General features: G+C 29.0%; 1 protein-coding gene and 1 long non-coding RNA gene across 2 annotated transcripts; both read right to left on the reverse strand.

Moving 5' to 3' along the window:
• Positions 1–10800: 10800 nt before the first annotated feature.
• LOC124889541 lies at positions 10801–11446 on the reverse strand. The gene is made up of 2 exons (XM_047401476.1): positions 11441–11446; positions 10801–11244 (listed from the first exon to the last, which is right to left on the reverse strand). The coding sequence occupies exons 1-2, from the start codon at positions 11444–11446 to the stop codon at positions 10801–10803; spliced, it is 450 nt and encodes a 149-aa protein (XP_047257432.1).
• Positions 11447–11455: 9 nt separating this feature from the next.
• Positions 11456–14076, reverse strand: LOC107850098. Its single transcript, XR_001668458.2, has 3 exons — positions 13993–14076; positions 13017–13640; positions 11456–12734 (listed from the first exon to the last, which is right to left on the reverse strand). It is a non-coding gene; the product is annotated as an uncharacterized LOC107850098 (long non-coding RNA).
• Between the last annotated feature and the right edge of the window lie 481 nt (positions 14077–14557).

Here is a 14557-nt window from a genome sequence, read left to right on the forward strand (position 1 = left end):
TTCAGTTACTCTATATCATTCAGTCAGTTATTGTTCATGCATATGAACCCTTGCATTCAACCTTACCTCATCTAGCATACCATTACATTCCACGTACTAATCGCATACTCTTTCTTTGTGTTATGATGTCTCATATCATAGGTTCGAACGCTCAGGTTCCTGACCATGCATAGACAATTCAAATTCAGCCATCAGAGTCAGATTTAGTAGTGAGTCGTCATCTATCGAGGATGTATTTTATTTCAGTATTTCAGTAGACGGAGTTAGTTGGGGGCTTGTCCCATCAACTCCACTTTCAGAAAGTTTCAGTTAGAGGCTTTTTAGACTAGACTTTCAGACAGTATTTAGTTTTACAGATTATTATTACAGTTGATATTTCTTTATCGATATTTCAGAATTTGAATCTTATGGTATTTCAACATACTTTTCCGCATTATTTACAATATTATTATTTAGTGCTCACAGCAGATATTAGTCATGGGTTAGCTTGTGGTCCTTCAGGATCATAAGCACCGTGTAGCGTTCGAGGTACAAACTCGGAGCATTACAGGTTTGTCCCATCAAGTCCATATTCAGACAGTTAGAGGCTTTCAGATTAGCTTAGTCAGTTATTCAGTTTTTTAGATGTTACCATCAATATACTCAATTATTATCTTAGCATTTTGAGAACCTTATGGCATTTTCAGTTTTCTTCCGCATATGTTCATGAACATTATTCAGTGCTCACAGCAGGTACCATTCATGGGTTGGCTTGTGGTCCTTCGGGGCCGTAAGCAACGTGTGACACCCAGGGTGTAGTCTCGGGGCATTACAAATATATGGTAAAAGAAAAATATATTTTAAAAATTAATTAAGGAGCCTAAAATATTTAGTAAGAATCAAATTATATGGTAAGTGATATTAATAGAATCAATAATTAAAGAGTCCTAAAATATGTGGTAAAAAAAAATACTATTAAAAAAAGAGTTCTAAAAATAGAAGGAAATATTGTTTTCTCCGCCCAAAAAGGTTCTAAAAATATTGTTTTCTCCGACCAAAAATGAAAAAAGAAGAACAATTTTTTTCTTTTTGATTAAAAGGTTTGAGTCAATTATTAAAAATAAATAACACGGAACAAGGGATTTCAATAGGAATAAGTATAAAATTGGTTTAGTCATAACTCATAGGTTAACGAGAAGGAGAAAAAAGATTAAAAATCAATTATTTCATTAGGGTTTAGTTAATTTGAAATAGAAATATTTATTAGTTCATATATAATTAATTTCTATAAATCAAAATAACATTTATTTGACGTGAATCCTTTTTGGAACAAAAAAAGAGTGGAATTCTTTAACTACTTTTTATTTAGGACCTTTTTCAAAAAACTATTTCTAATTAATCATTCTTCTAATATATAAGGCATACATTATTAAATCTTAAAATAATTATATGAGAAATAAAACTCCTAAATATATGGATAAAATCCTCAAATAATCCTAAATCTACCCCAAATCCACCAACACAAACATCTGGACAAACTCTCCATTTATTTAGGTTTAGATAGAAAGGTGTTGTAGGATAGTCCATGAACGCAGAGAAGAAGAGTTTAAGGACGAAGGTGTTGGTGTTGGTGTTCTTACTGTTTAGATTTGAATTTTGTTAGTTCTTTTCTTTTTTTGATTTTTTTGTTAAAGTTAATGATTTGAATTTGAGATTACATGTTTGAAATATTTTGAGATGTTTCAATTTAATGAGATATTGCCCGTTAAAGCACCAAAAAAAGTTGATTGCTTCTTATCAAATCATCGATACTCATGGTCTTGAGGTTTGTACTTTTGGATCTTTATTTTGTTTTATCTTTTGTTCTTGTTTGTTGATATATTTAAAGATTGATTTTTATTCTACGAAAAATTCTTGTATGTCTTTTGTATAAAACCTTATATATTTATATGACGTCAGGACATATATAGAATCGATTAGTTGATTAATTCTATTTAAAAAATGATGGACGGTTTCCTTAATATATCTTGGACAATTTTTTCCTCATGATATAACTTTTGGAGTAAGGTCTATGATCAATTTCTTTACACATATTATAAAAAGAGAAATAACTATCTCACCCACCAATAAACACTTGCTCGAATTGCATCTTTCAAATAATTAAATCAAATCAATATCATGTATGTAGATTTAACTCCATTTTAGAATATTTTTATATTGATGATGTGTTGTGGAGATGAAATCTTCTTTTTAAATTGACCTTTTGATCAAATTGTGTGGACTATGCATTGCTTTGGTAATTTTTTTTGGTTAAGTTCCTTACTTTAGCTATAAGTAGAACTCTTTTGTGCAATACTTTGAATTGTTTTGTTTATGATTAAAGATTGATTTCTTTTCTTTGGATTTAGAAGAAATCTATTTCCGGACCTAACAATTTATAACGTAGAAACACCCTCATGATATTAATTAGCTAATAAAAATTTAAGTTTGATATAACTTAAAGGAACTACATCTTATTTTTTTATTTTTTAAAATATTTATTTAATTGATTCCTTAATAATAGAGTAGTAATTTAATCATAACTATGTAATAGACATAGTAATTTAATTGATTCTAGAAATAAGTCTTAGCAGTTTTCATACTAACCCGGGATAGTTCAATATAATTAACTAAATAACCTAAATTCTTTGTCTTTATCGATTCAGTAAATACTCAATTTACTTCGAATTGAAATGTTGTGTCAAACATTTATTTAATTTAACGTTAATTGCTACTTTTTAGTAATGATGTTCTTCTTGTGTATGTTTTGTGTTTGACATGAGACACACGTGCAAAACACGTACACTAAGCTAGTGTGTGTGTGTGTATATATATATATATATATATGTATATATATATTATACACACATATATAAAATTGGTAATATGTTAATATAATATTTTGTAATATATATGGTTGAAATCCAAAAGAGAACAAACAAAAATATATTAACAAGTAATTTTTTTTAAAAAAGGCGCTAAAAAGGAAATTAATCTTTTAATGAATATGGAACACTACTTAATTAATTGAGATATTATTATCAAATAATATGAAAAGATTCATTTAATAAGTGACATTTAAGGGATATTTTTTAGGAAAAATTACAGTTTATAGGGGAAAAAAAATTATAATTACATGGTATGGGTAATGTTTTAAATAATTACAATTCATAGGTAATTGTTAGTTAAAATTCAGTTTTATGTGGATCTATTTATACAAATATAATTTATAATGTATAAAACTAAGGCAAATAAGATTTTTCTTTGTCATAATTAATATTTTATTCTCTTCCATAGCCGATTGGATAGATATGCGGCAAAGTTTACTCCCTACAATCTTATTGGATGTTCTAGGCGACAAAGGATTTTCACGTTTGATACAGCTAAGTTCCATCCAAATTGTATCTTTCAACTCAAATTTTTTTTTCTGAAGATTGTGAAAATCTCAAACGTTTTTCCATTGAAATATGAAGAAATATATCTCTTCCTATTTCTTCTCCCAATTTTTCTCTAATTTTGTCAACTACACATTAGCTGAATTTTGTCCATTAAAAATTACTTTGAAGCTTTTTTCGTCCCTAAAAACTCGCACAGATTTGATTTGAAGATTTTTATGATAAATTTTATATATTTACCAATATACACATTTGTTCTTCTTTATTTTTTTAAGTTATTCTCTACATTATCCACTAATTTTGTTCAATTTTTCATATCTATGCAGTGTTAATTAGGTGTGCAAATAATCAATTCGTAGTTTTTCAAATGGATGGAAAAACCCCTTTTAGGAGATTAACAAGAGGTATTGAACATGTAGACAAGTCTAATTGTGGTTCTCCATCATTTAATTTGGGAGTTTCTCAAATAGACAGTGACAATGCAGGTTTTATAGCGGAATTGGAAGAAGACAAGTTGAGAGCAGAAACTCGAAGAAAAAGTGGCAATGATCATATTAAAATTCAAAATACCATGATAGATTGTCAATCAAAAGACGATTCAATCAATGCTTCAAAAATATCAATGGTCAGTACAAGTGGATCAAAAAAAAAGAAAAGAAAAAAAGATGTCAAATTCTAGCAATGATGAAAGAGCAAAATGTTCCAAGCTTTATCAATCCAAAGCTGAGAGTAATGATGTTGAGATTCAACATATGGTATTTTCGTATATTTATAAATTAGATTTTTTGTAGTTTAGTTATCTCATAATATTAAGGTTTTGTATTTGTGCGATTGTATTCGGTGTAAAGATATATACATATATCAACATAAATCAGTTATACTTATGTAAATATAACTATATTTATAATCATATATATATATATATATATAAAGTTATACATATATTCAATTCGGTTAGCATACAAAATTTTTATTTATTTTATGATATGTAATTGTATACAATTAGTTTATGGATGAGGCTTTATATACAGTTGATAATTTTTTGAGATCATTTGTGTTTTTTGCGGTTGATCATTTGTGTTTTTTTGCGGTTGATCATTTGTGTTTTTTGCGGTTGATCATTTGGTTAAACAGGATAGTAGTGTTGTCATCACAGATCTTCCTAAGAAGTCCCCGCATGTTTCGTGTTATGTGGAGATGAAGATATTTGATGCTTTAAAACAAAATCTATCCAGTGTTCATCTTAGAAAATTTATAAAAACATGCTTTGATCAATACACCAATATGCCGGAATCATGGGTTCAGTCCCAATTGTTTAGGTGCGCTATGTCCCTTGAGTTGAAAACTAGTTCAACGGATGCTATAATGTTGCGATTTAACAAAAACACGTTAAGATTTTCACTGAGGGATTTTGCAATTATTTCTGGTCTGAACTGTGTTGCTTGCAAAGCTGATTCTATATTCGACACAAGCATGCCGAATAGATTAATGCAGACGTATTTTGATGGTGAAGAAGAACCATATAAAGCAACGTTATTCCAAGCATTTGAGGTTAAAGTATGGGGTCAGAATGATGATGATGCTTTAAAAATTTCTATTCTGTATTTCGTTCATCGTTTTATTATGTCTGACAAGATGCATATTGTTCGAGTTCCAAGAATTCATTTTGATGTGGTTGAGCACGAACGATACATGAATTATTGTTGGGGTAAAGAAGCTTACGAAGAGTTTGCCAAGTCCATATCAAGGAAGTTGACCTCCGATGGAAAATATTATCAACTTCATGGCATGCTATACGTTATGCAAGTATGGATATATGAGTGTTGCTTAAAGGTTTATAAGCGATTTGTCAAAAGGGTTGGTGATCGAATTCCGAGGTTGCTGAATTGGAAAACCATAAAGGACCGAACAGGTACAAATGAGTTACGAAGAACATGTTTATGTGCAAAAAGGTAAAATTAAGTGTCTTAGTAATCTTAAATACAATTTTTTGGGATAATACCTATGAAAATACCTAAACTTTGACTGGATTTTCAGTTGAGGATACTGAACTTTGCGGGGATTCTATTACCACCTAGAATTTTTTTTTCCATATTTTATTACCATATATCTGCCCACTTGAACACATGTAAATATGAGGTGGCTGTGTATCACACGCATCAGCGTCGAATCTGGGTATAGAGTTTCGGGAGAGAGGGAGAGAATTAAATTCACTTTAAAAAGTCTAGGGGGTAATAGGACCCCCTCAAAGTTCAGTATGCTCAACTAGAAATTCGGTCAAAGTTCAAATATTTACTAATACAAAAATGATGTCCAGAATTCCTTTCGAAACATCAAGGCATCCATAAGTGAAATTGCAGCTTTCTAACTCCCACCGAAAATTGTTCACAATGTTACCATTGTGAATTCTCCAATGAATGATGTTGTTAATTCTGACGACGACTTTCAAGACATGCTTCCAATCTCTCTTGCTCATAAAGGAAAGAGTAAAATAGGTATCTCTGTATCGCCCTCAAAAAGAAAACAGAAGCAGAAGCAAATGTCATCGGGTGCGTCAATATAAATCAAGACTCCTACAAAGGTGATTTCAAACGCGGCAGTCTCTAACACATCTCCGTTTTTGGATAATAAAACAGTCAAAAAGTTCACCTTAAATAAGAAGTTAGTAGAGGAGCAAATTCAGTCACCGCATAATATTGAACCACCTGTGATCGATGCAACAGTGAAGAGAACCATTTTGATCCATGATCTCAATATTCTCAATCAGAAAGTCCATGCACATGAGATTTATGTAAGTATATTACAATCATCTTCAAATTTGAGGTAAATTCATATTATTAAATTACCAATATAAATTCATTTAATATAAAATGTAGGTGAAGTCAGAATTTCAAAATCTGTGCAATTTGATAAATGTCAATCATAACATCGTATTGAATGCTATCAAAAGTAAAGATATTGATGAGAAGGTATGATGTATACAACCATTACTTTCAAATGAATCATTAATAATTTAAATAATTATTTGTAATACATGTTAGGATTTCATAAAAAAAAAATTATCGGTGAGCAAGGAGAAATTCCATCCATGAATGTGCATTGTACTCTTGGCAGTAGCAATTATTCAAAGGTAACTATTTTTGAGGTGATAAAATATGTTTTCTCGACATATGTTCTTACATACATATAGCAATTGTTTCTTGATGTATGTCATGTTATTCAACGAACACATATCTACAATCCTAATAAAATAGTATATATGTGTCAATCTAAAATTTCATAAATAAATTTCATAAATATACCTATATATTATTAGTTTTTTTTTGTTGTTTAGTAGTATAGAATGTTATGATGTTAATGTTGTATTCGTATGTTTGTAATCTGTGAATTAATTTGATACATATATTAACATTTTACAGTTATACTTAATTATATATAACTGTAAATGTACATATATATGTATATATATATATACATATATAAATGTACATATACAAATATACATATTTAACTCTGTCATCATATACAAATTTTATGTTTGTTGTGATATGTAGTGTTAATACATTTATAATACATATATGCATAATAAACATATATTTGACTATTGGACTGAGCCAACTATTTATGAACATATCTTAAATTGAACCACTATTTTAATGTAACAACTACTAACTTATCCATAGTGCTTGCTATCAAAGTAATATGGACGTCAATCGTACCCCTTCCTGTTTGTATGTTCCTGTTATACGTGAGCATGATGCGAACGTAAATATTCAACCTGAGATGGACAGTGGTCATGAAGATGTTGAAATAAAATATCAATCGTTCGACCCGATGGAGGTACATATACTTTTAATTGAATTAAGTTTTTGAGATGATATAATATGTATTTACGATATATGTTCTTACGTACATATGACATTTTAATGAACTTTTATATACTAGGTTTCGAATACAGAATCAACTTTGAAGGTTCAAAATGCTGGAATTTATATTGAAGAGTTAACTGATGATGTGAAAAACATGGCCAGTGGTTATGAGGATGTTGCAAAAAAAGACCAGTCATTTGACCCAATGAAAGTACATATACTTTTAAATGAATTAAGTTTATACTATTCCTTATTTATTTACCTTATATTTATAATCATTACTTTCATGTTTGTTTTAGGTGGATGAAACTAAAGTGGATTGTGAAGAAGGTGATCATTATTATATAGATGTACAACACGATCTTCAGATTGTTGCAGCCTCGGTTCACATGAAAAAATCAATTGAAATCAAGCATCCAAAGTAAATTCAGAATGAAACGGAACCTCAGTGTACGTTTTCTGATGAACTACTTCCCAATTTAAATACTAAAAGACATATCATAGATATGCACAGAATAAAACTGGTAGGAGAAACACCAAAACTATCCTCGAGAAAATGAAAACCAGGTCGATGGAAAATATCTCCATACATGACTGATTTTGGATCCGCATCTAGTAATACAATAAGTTGATTATTTTAATAGTTGTTATCTACTATAAATATTTTATTATTTACTTAATATTTAATATTCAGGTAGCTCATCAAGGTTGCCTAAGATTTTTAATACAAAACATCCATTCGTATTCAACACCATATATGAGTCACACAATCAGAATTTGCACAGCAGTTTTTTGAGTTGGGTACTTGAAGGAACACTAAAGAAACACACCATCAATTATGTTATCTGTACCTTACTATTTTAGATAACATAAGTATTATATGTTTCAATCTAAATAGTTATACATATAAATATATAATATTAGAATTTTTTGTTGTTTAGTAGTATAGAATGTCTTAATGTTGAAGTATTGTATGTGTGCGTTTGTATTATGTGTAAAAATTATGACAAATTTTGACATAAAACGGTAATATTTATAACTGTATCTATACAAATATGAAACACTGTCATCATACACAATTTTTATGTGTGTTCTGACATGTAATGTTAATTCATTTATAATTCATATATGCATAATGCATATATTCATTTCAAGTTAAGTTTTGTATTTTATATGTTGATCTTGTATGTACATGATAAATAAGTTTACTTTGATAGAAAATCTGCCGAGGTTCACTACTTGAGCAAAAAATCAGTCATCAAGCCACCTTTATTCTTTGGTGCTGAATCAATAGAGGATAAGAACTGATTTTAGATGCTATCACTTCCCAATCAAATGTTGAATGACTCGGTTAGTTGATATTCCTTTTTTGTTGTTAATTCAACTGAATATATTACACATTTACTAATTGTGTGAAGCATAATAATTTCTTTTGTTTACAGCATATTGATGTGGTTTTGTATTACTTGCGTAAGAAATCAAAATACAAACCGAACAGTCAATACAAATACAGCACAGTTAACTGTTTATTCATGACAACATTATTGAATATTTTTGACGAGTATGCAGACAGTACAAAGGAGTATAACCAGGAAAATCAAGAGTTGACAATCGTCGAATACATTAATGGATATAGACTCCATGCTTCTGTACCTTGGCATACTGTGAATTACATTTTTATTCCAGTTAATGTTGGCAGAATACATTCGGTGTTGGTTGTTCTGTCATTCAATGATAGATGTTTGTATGTGTATGACTCTCTTAGATATGCTCGTCATGATGCATCTGTTGCCCTCGAAGTGAAGAAACTGTCAGAATTGTTACCTTCATATCTAACAATTTTCGATTTCTACAAAAAAAGGGAATTGAATTTACCTCACATCCCAAGTATATTGGTTGCGAAGAATCTTCCCTAGATATGATATTCATGGATAATTTACCACCACAATCTCCTGGAAGCTTGTAAGTAGTTATTTCAATGATTTTTATTCTATCAAATTCTTTATATATAAAGATGAATTCTGATAGCAGTACTTTCTATTAAGAAAATTGATTCAGGGAGTATCTTAGCCATGAAAAAGGTATACCACATGAATATTTAGATGCAGAAGCTTTTCGTACTCATTATGCTGCTCTTCTATGGCAGCATGGGACTCAGAAGAATAAAATTGGAGCAGTTAGTGATGATGAGAGTCCGACAGGCCAGTGAGGCCTCAATTTGAGTGTGAGAGTAGAGACATGATATTATACCTTAGTACTTATGCTTCTTTATTTTGTTGGTTTTAGTTGAAAATAAAAAACTGATGTTCAATCCTTTTTTTTAATCAAATATCGAACATGATTCTCCATTTTATTGGAAGTTGTCAACTATCGTATTTTTTTGAATACTAATCTAAATTTTGTTATAAGCGAGTTGTCTAAAATATTCTAGTAGAATGCTAATGGTATACATAAATAGATATATACATATATTCAAATGTTAGATGTTATGATGGTTAGAACCAAAGGCATATTACATTAGACTGTATATATGATTAACAACTACATTATTAATAATTTATTTATTCAATTGGAGTTATTAAATAAAATTTAAGCATAATCAATTCATATGTATATAACACTTCAACTATTTGTACTTTCCTATATACATACATACATACATACATACATATTAACTGACATTTTTTGAAATATATTAATTTATCTCAAAATACATATATTCATATAAATGTATTATTCATATTATTCAACAATTACTTTTGACATAATATAATTTGAAATATATATAATATTGAAATAGTATAAGCATAAATATGATTAACAATATACAAATGATATAATATACATATATGCACATGATAGATGCTATGATGGTTAGAACCAAAGGCATATTATATTTGACTGCATATATGATTAACAACTACATTACTGATAACTTATTTATACAATTGGAGTTATTAAATAAAAGTTAAGCATAATCAAATTCATATGTAAATAACACTTCACCTATTCGTACTTTCCTACATATATACATACATATCAACTGACATTTTTTGAAATATGTTAATTTATCTCAAAATACATATATTCATATAAATGTATTATTCATATTATTAAACAATTAGGTTTGATATAATATAATTTGAAACATATATAATATTCAAATGGTATAAGCATAAATATATGTATATATACATTATGAGTATATACAATAAAGTATGCATACAATATGATAACCACCATGATAGTGAGAACTGACAAGTTATTACAATAGACTGCACACGTTTATAGTTATGATGTAAAGTGAATTATATATGTATTTTCTTTCTTTTAAACATGTCCATATAGCGTGAAAAATTATAATTTGAATGTAATATACAAACAAAGAATATATCAAAATGCGTTATGTTATTGATCATTAATTTGAACATAAATCAGTCACAAGTCATAACTGATATTTTTTTTTTGCCGGAAATATTTAAAAAAATATAAACATAAACAAATTAAAATGTATAAAATTATTCAACTCGACGTATTTTCCTACATGAACGCCTATTGTGACCAGTCATCCCACAAGCACTGCATGATTTAGTGGATTTAGTCTTATAAAAATCTCCAACAGACTTTTCTCTTTCTCTTTTCTTTGGCCTCCCGGGGGGACGTTTGTACTTGGATGGTAGAACAATTTCGCTCAATATAAAATTTGGTATCTCCCATGTAGACTTATCAGGCAGTGGCAATAGAGGAATCTCATACGTGCCCAACACCGCTACTGGCTTGTATAAGTTAGAGCAGTAATCATCAGCTTCAAAATGTTTGCTCTTTAAAACTGCATAAGCATGAGCACACAGAACTTCATCAATTTGGAATCTATGACAAGTACGTGTCTTCTTCTCTAAATAAACGATATAATATCTATTTTCATGTAGCACAGCATAAACATAGTCCATTGCAGGTACAACCTGCGATGAATAAATAGTTATATATATGTATATACACATATTTGTATATACAGATAAGTATATGTATATATGTATATATTAATACAGAACATTAAAAAAGTTTATTTCTAATAAATTACTACAGATAATTATAAATGTATATATGTAAATATTAAAATAAAACATTAATATTGTTTATTTCTAATAAATTACTTACCTTCATTCGTGTGCTTTTGACCTCATTTAACTCAAGAAGATCATTGTATCTACCGCAAATAGGGGTGTGTGTGAATGTCCCAACTTGTCTATTATTGTGATTCCATCTACCAAACATCTTTCTAACTTCCTCTAAGAAATCATATATAGGCAATTCCCTCGCTTCCTTTAGATGTCTGTTCATGGTTTCTGTAATGTTTGATGTGAGTGTAAAACCACGATTTACAGTAGCATACACCCTAGTCTACTTTTCATAACCAGCCTTCTGCAAGTACTCTTTCACCCTATCATCTATTAGTTCAACCTTCTTCATTAGATTATTAAATTCAGAAATTGTATATTCTTTAGCCATTTCGTAAAACACATCAGTTAATTTTGCATGCGACTTTCTGAAAGTGGTTACGACATTTTTTCATAGATTCCAGATGCAAGCATATTGTACAACACCATCATACACCGTTGACACAGCCTTTATAATACTCTTGTTTATGTCAGACAAAACACACATATTTGATTTTACACCATGAGCTTCTTTTAATTACTCAAAGAACCAACTCAAAGTAACATAATTCTCAGAATCCAATATTCCATAAGCAAGTGGAAATATATGTCCTGCATAATCAAGATATACATAAACAATTCTACAGTGTGATTTTCAGATAATGTATTTCAAAATTGTATTTACTAGCACCTTAACAATATTTAAAGTGCAATTAATGCATAAATAAAAATTAATGGACTAACCTGCTCCATCAAGTGTACTAGCTGACACAAAAGTTCCATTATATATTCCCCTAAGGTAACTTCCATCAACAACAATAATTGGTCTACATGAATCAAATCCTTCAATTGAAGAATACAGCGATATAAAAACATATAGGAATTCATTGTCTTCTATTTTTTTCATCCGTATGTGCGAACTAGGGTATGTTTTTTTCAACATGTATAAATATCCCTACAATCTATTGTATGAAGCATACATTGTACCCCTCAATGAAATCAAAGCCTTCTCCCTAGCCCTCCAGGCCATTGTATAAGTCAGATCCAATCCAAGCTCATTCTTAATATCCTCATGTATGTGTTTAGCCGTATATACTCTTTTATGGTTGGATAACTTTTACTTAACAATTCCTCCAATCAATGAACTACTAACATGTTTCTGCTCATACACCCGATCCTTTAAGGGACACGTATGCTCCTAACGAAATCGACGAATCTTATACAAATTAGACTTTTTATTATTAGATGTCATTAGCAACCAATCACATTCCTTAGATTTACACACCAAATTATACCTGCAATGTAAAAATTTTATATTAGTAATTTATACAAAAAAAAGTTCAATATTTTGAAAATTTCTAACCTGATTTGCTAACGTATACAAGTACATTTACTGTATTCTGTATGAATAGTAACAAGTTTATGTGACTACTTATAAAATAATATGAATACATAAATACATTTTTAAAATAACACAAAACCATGTATACATGACTACATAAATACATTTTTAAACAAAACACAAAAACATGTACAGAATATCCACGCAAATGCTTTAATACGAAAAATACACTTACCCGACTACCATTTGATTGTATAGTATTGAATTGAAATCTATTTCTGATTGCATAAAGCGTCATCACTGATATTAAAGTTGCTTTTCTCTTATAAACTTGACCGACGAGCACTTCATTGTGATTTGGACCAGAAATAATTGTGTGATCATGTCCATTTATCAACAACTTCAACTAAAGCACCATGATCTCCAGAATTTCCTTCTTCCACATCAATAACAGAAATAGCGCATTCAACATTCAAGCAATCACTCTCCTTTTTCATGGATTTATCAAATAGAGAAACACATAAAGGATAGTTTCTGAATCCTTTTTCTTTTTTCCGCACCATTACATAAACGGTCAACCCCATGTCATTATGTATTTCCATTCTTCTACTGCTAAAGTCAACTTTATATTCAACTTTCAATGTTTTTGAATTCAACTTAATACAAAGTTGCTGACCAATCAATTGAATTAAACCATCATATTTTTCTGTTTCTTCAATTGCAATTGAGTCCATCTCGTACTGTTCATTCTTCAATTGCAATTGAGTCCATCTCGTACTGTTCATACACATTATAATAGTTCCATACGCCGGAATGCTTTAGAACAATTGGTAAATGCCCCATTTTATTCAAAACAAATCTGTCAACAAATAGTGTATGTAAACTGTCAGTAACTATTAATTCAAAACCATCAACAAATTATCAGGTTTCAAAAATAATACAAATTCATTTCCTAAATCACAAATTACAATTGCAGTATACAAAATTGTTGCTAAATCGAAATTGTCCGTTTGTTTATCATTAATTTTTGTTAAATTACAAATTGAAATTGCAGTATACAAATTCTTGAAATTTCAAACACGATTTACCAACATACTCGCAAATTAAAAAAAAAAAATATACATGCAAATTAACAAATTGAGTTTTCAAAACAAAAACGTATTTCAAGAATAATAAAAATCGTATAATAAAAATTCGAATTTGGAACATACCTGGTAAAAATGATTGTTCAATTATTCCTTTTCCTTCTCTCTAATCTTCCCAAAATAATTTTTTTAGATTTAATAAATGTCTTAAATCACAGATATTGAGTTTTAATGCTCAGTAATGGATGAGCAATTAGTGGACAGTTGGAGTAATTTAAGGGTTTTACAGCTTTCAAATTTCCTTTTTAATCTCTTATTTAGTTAAATTATTTTTCCACTGATTTGTATAATTCTGTTATATATACAAATAACTATTAATTACTTTTACCTATAATTTGTAATTATTGAAACTATCACTAGAAAGTTAGTTATAGGTTTTATAGTTTACCTATTTGTGAATGTTTGCCTATTAATTTTTTTTAGCTATTTATAATAGGCTTATGTTAATATGGTAATAAAAATTTGACTGTAATTGATATAATCAGTCTTTTGCTAAAAATCAACAATGTATATTGTAACGTTGCCTAATTACGCAAAATGCTCTAAATAAAAAGTGGGTTATTTTTATTGTAAACTTTTTACTTTTTTTTTTTTTTTTTTTGTATATAAATGAAACTATTCCTAATTTTCT

This window comes from Capsicum annuum, chromosome 12 (genome assembly GCF_002878395.1).
Source record: "Capsicum annuum cultivar UCD-10X-F1 chromosome 12, UCD10Xv1.1, whole genome shotgun sequence".
Lineage (NCBI taxonomy): Eukaryota > Viridiplantae > Streptophyta > Magnoliopsida > Solanales > Solanaceae > Capsicum > Capsicum annuum.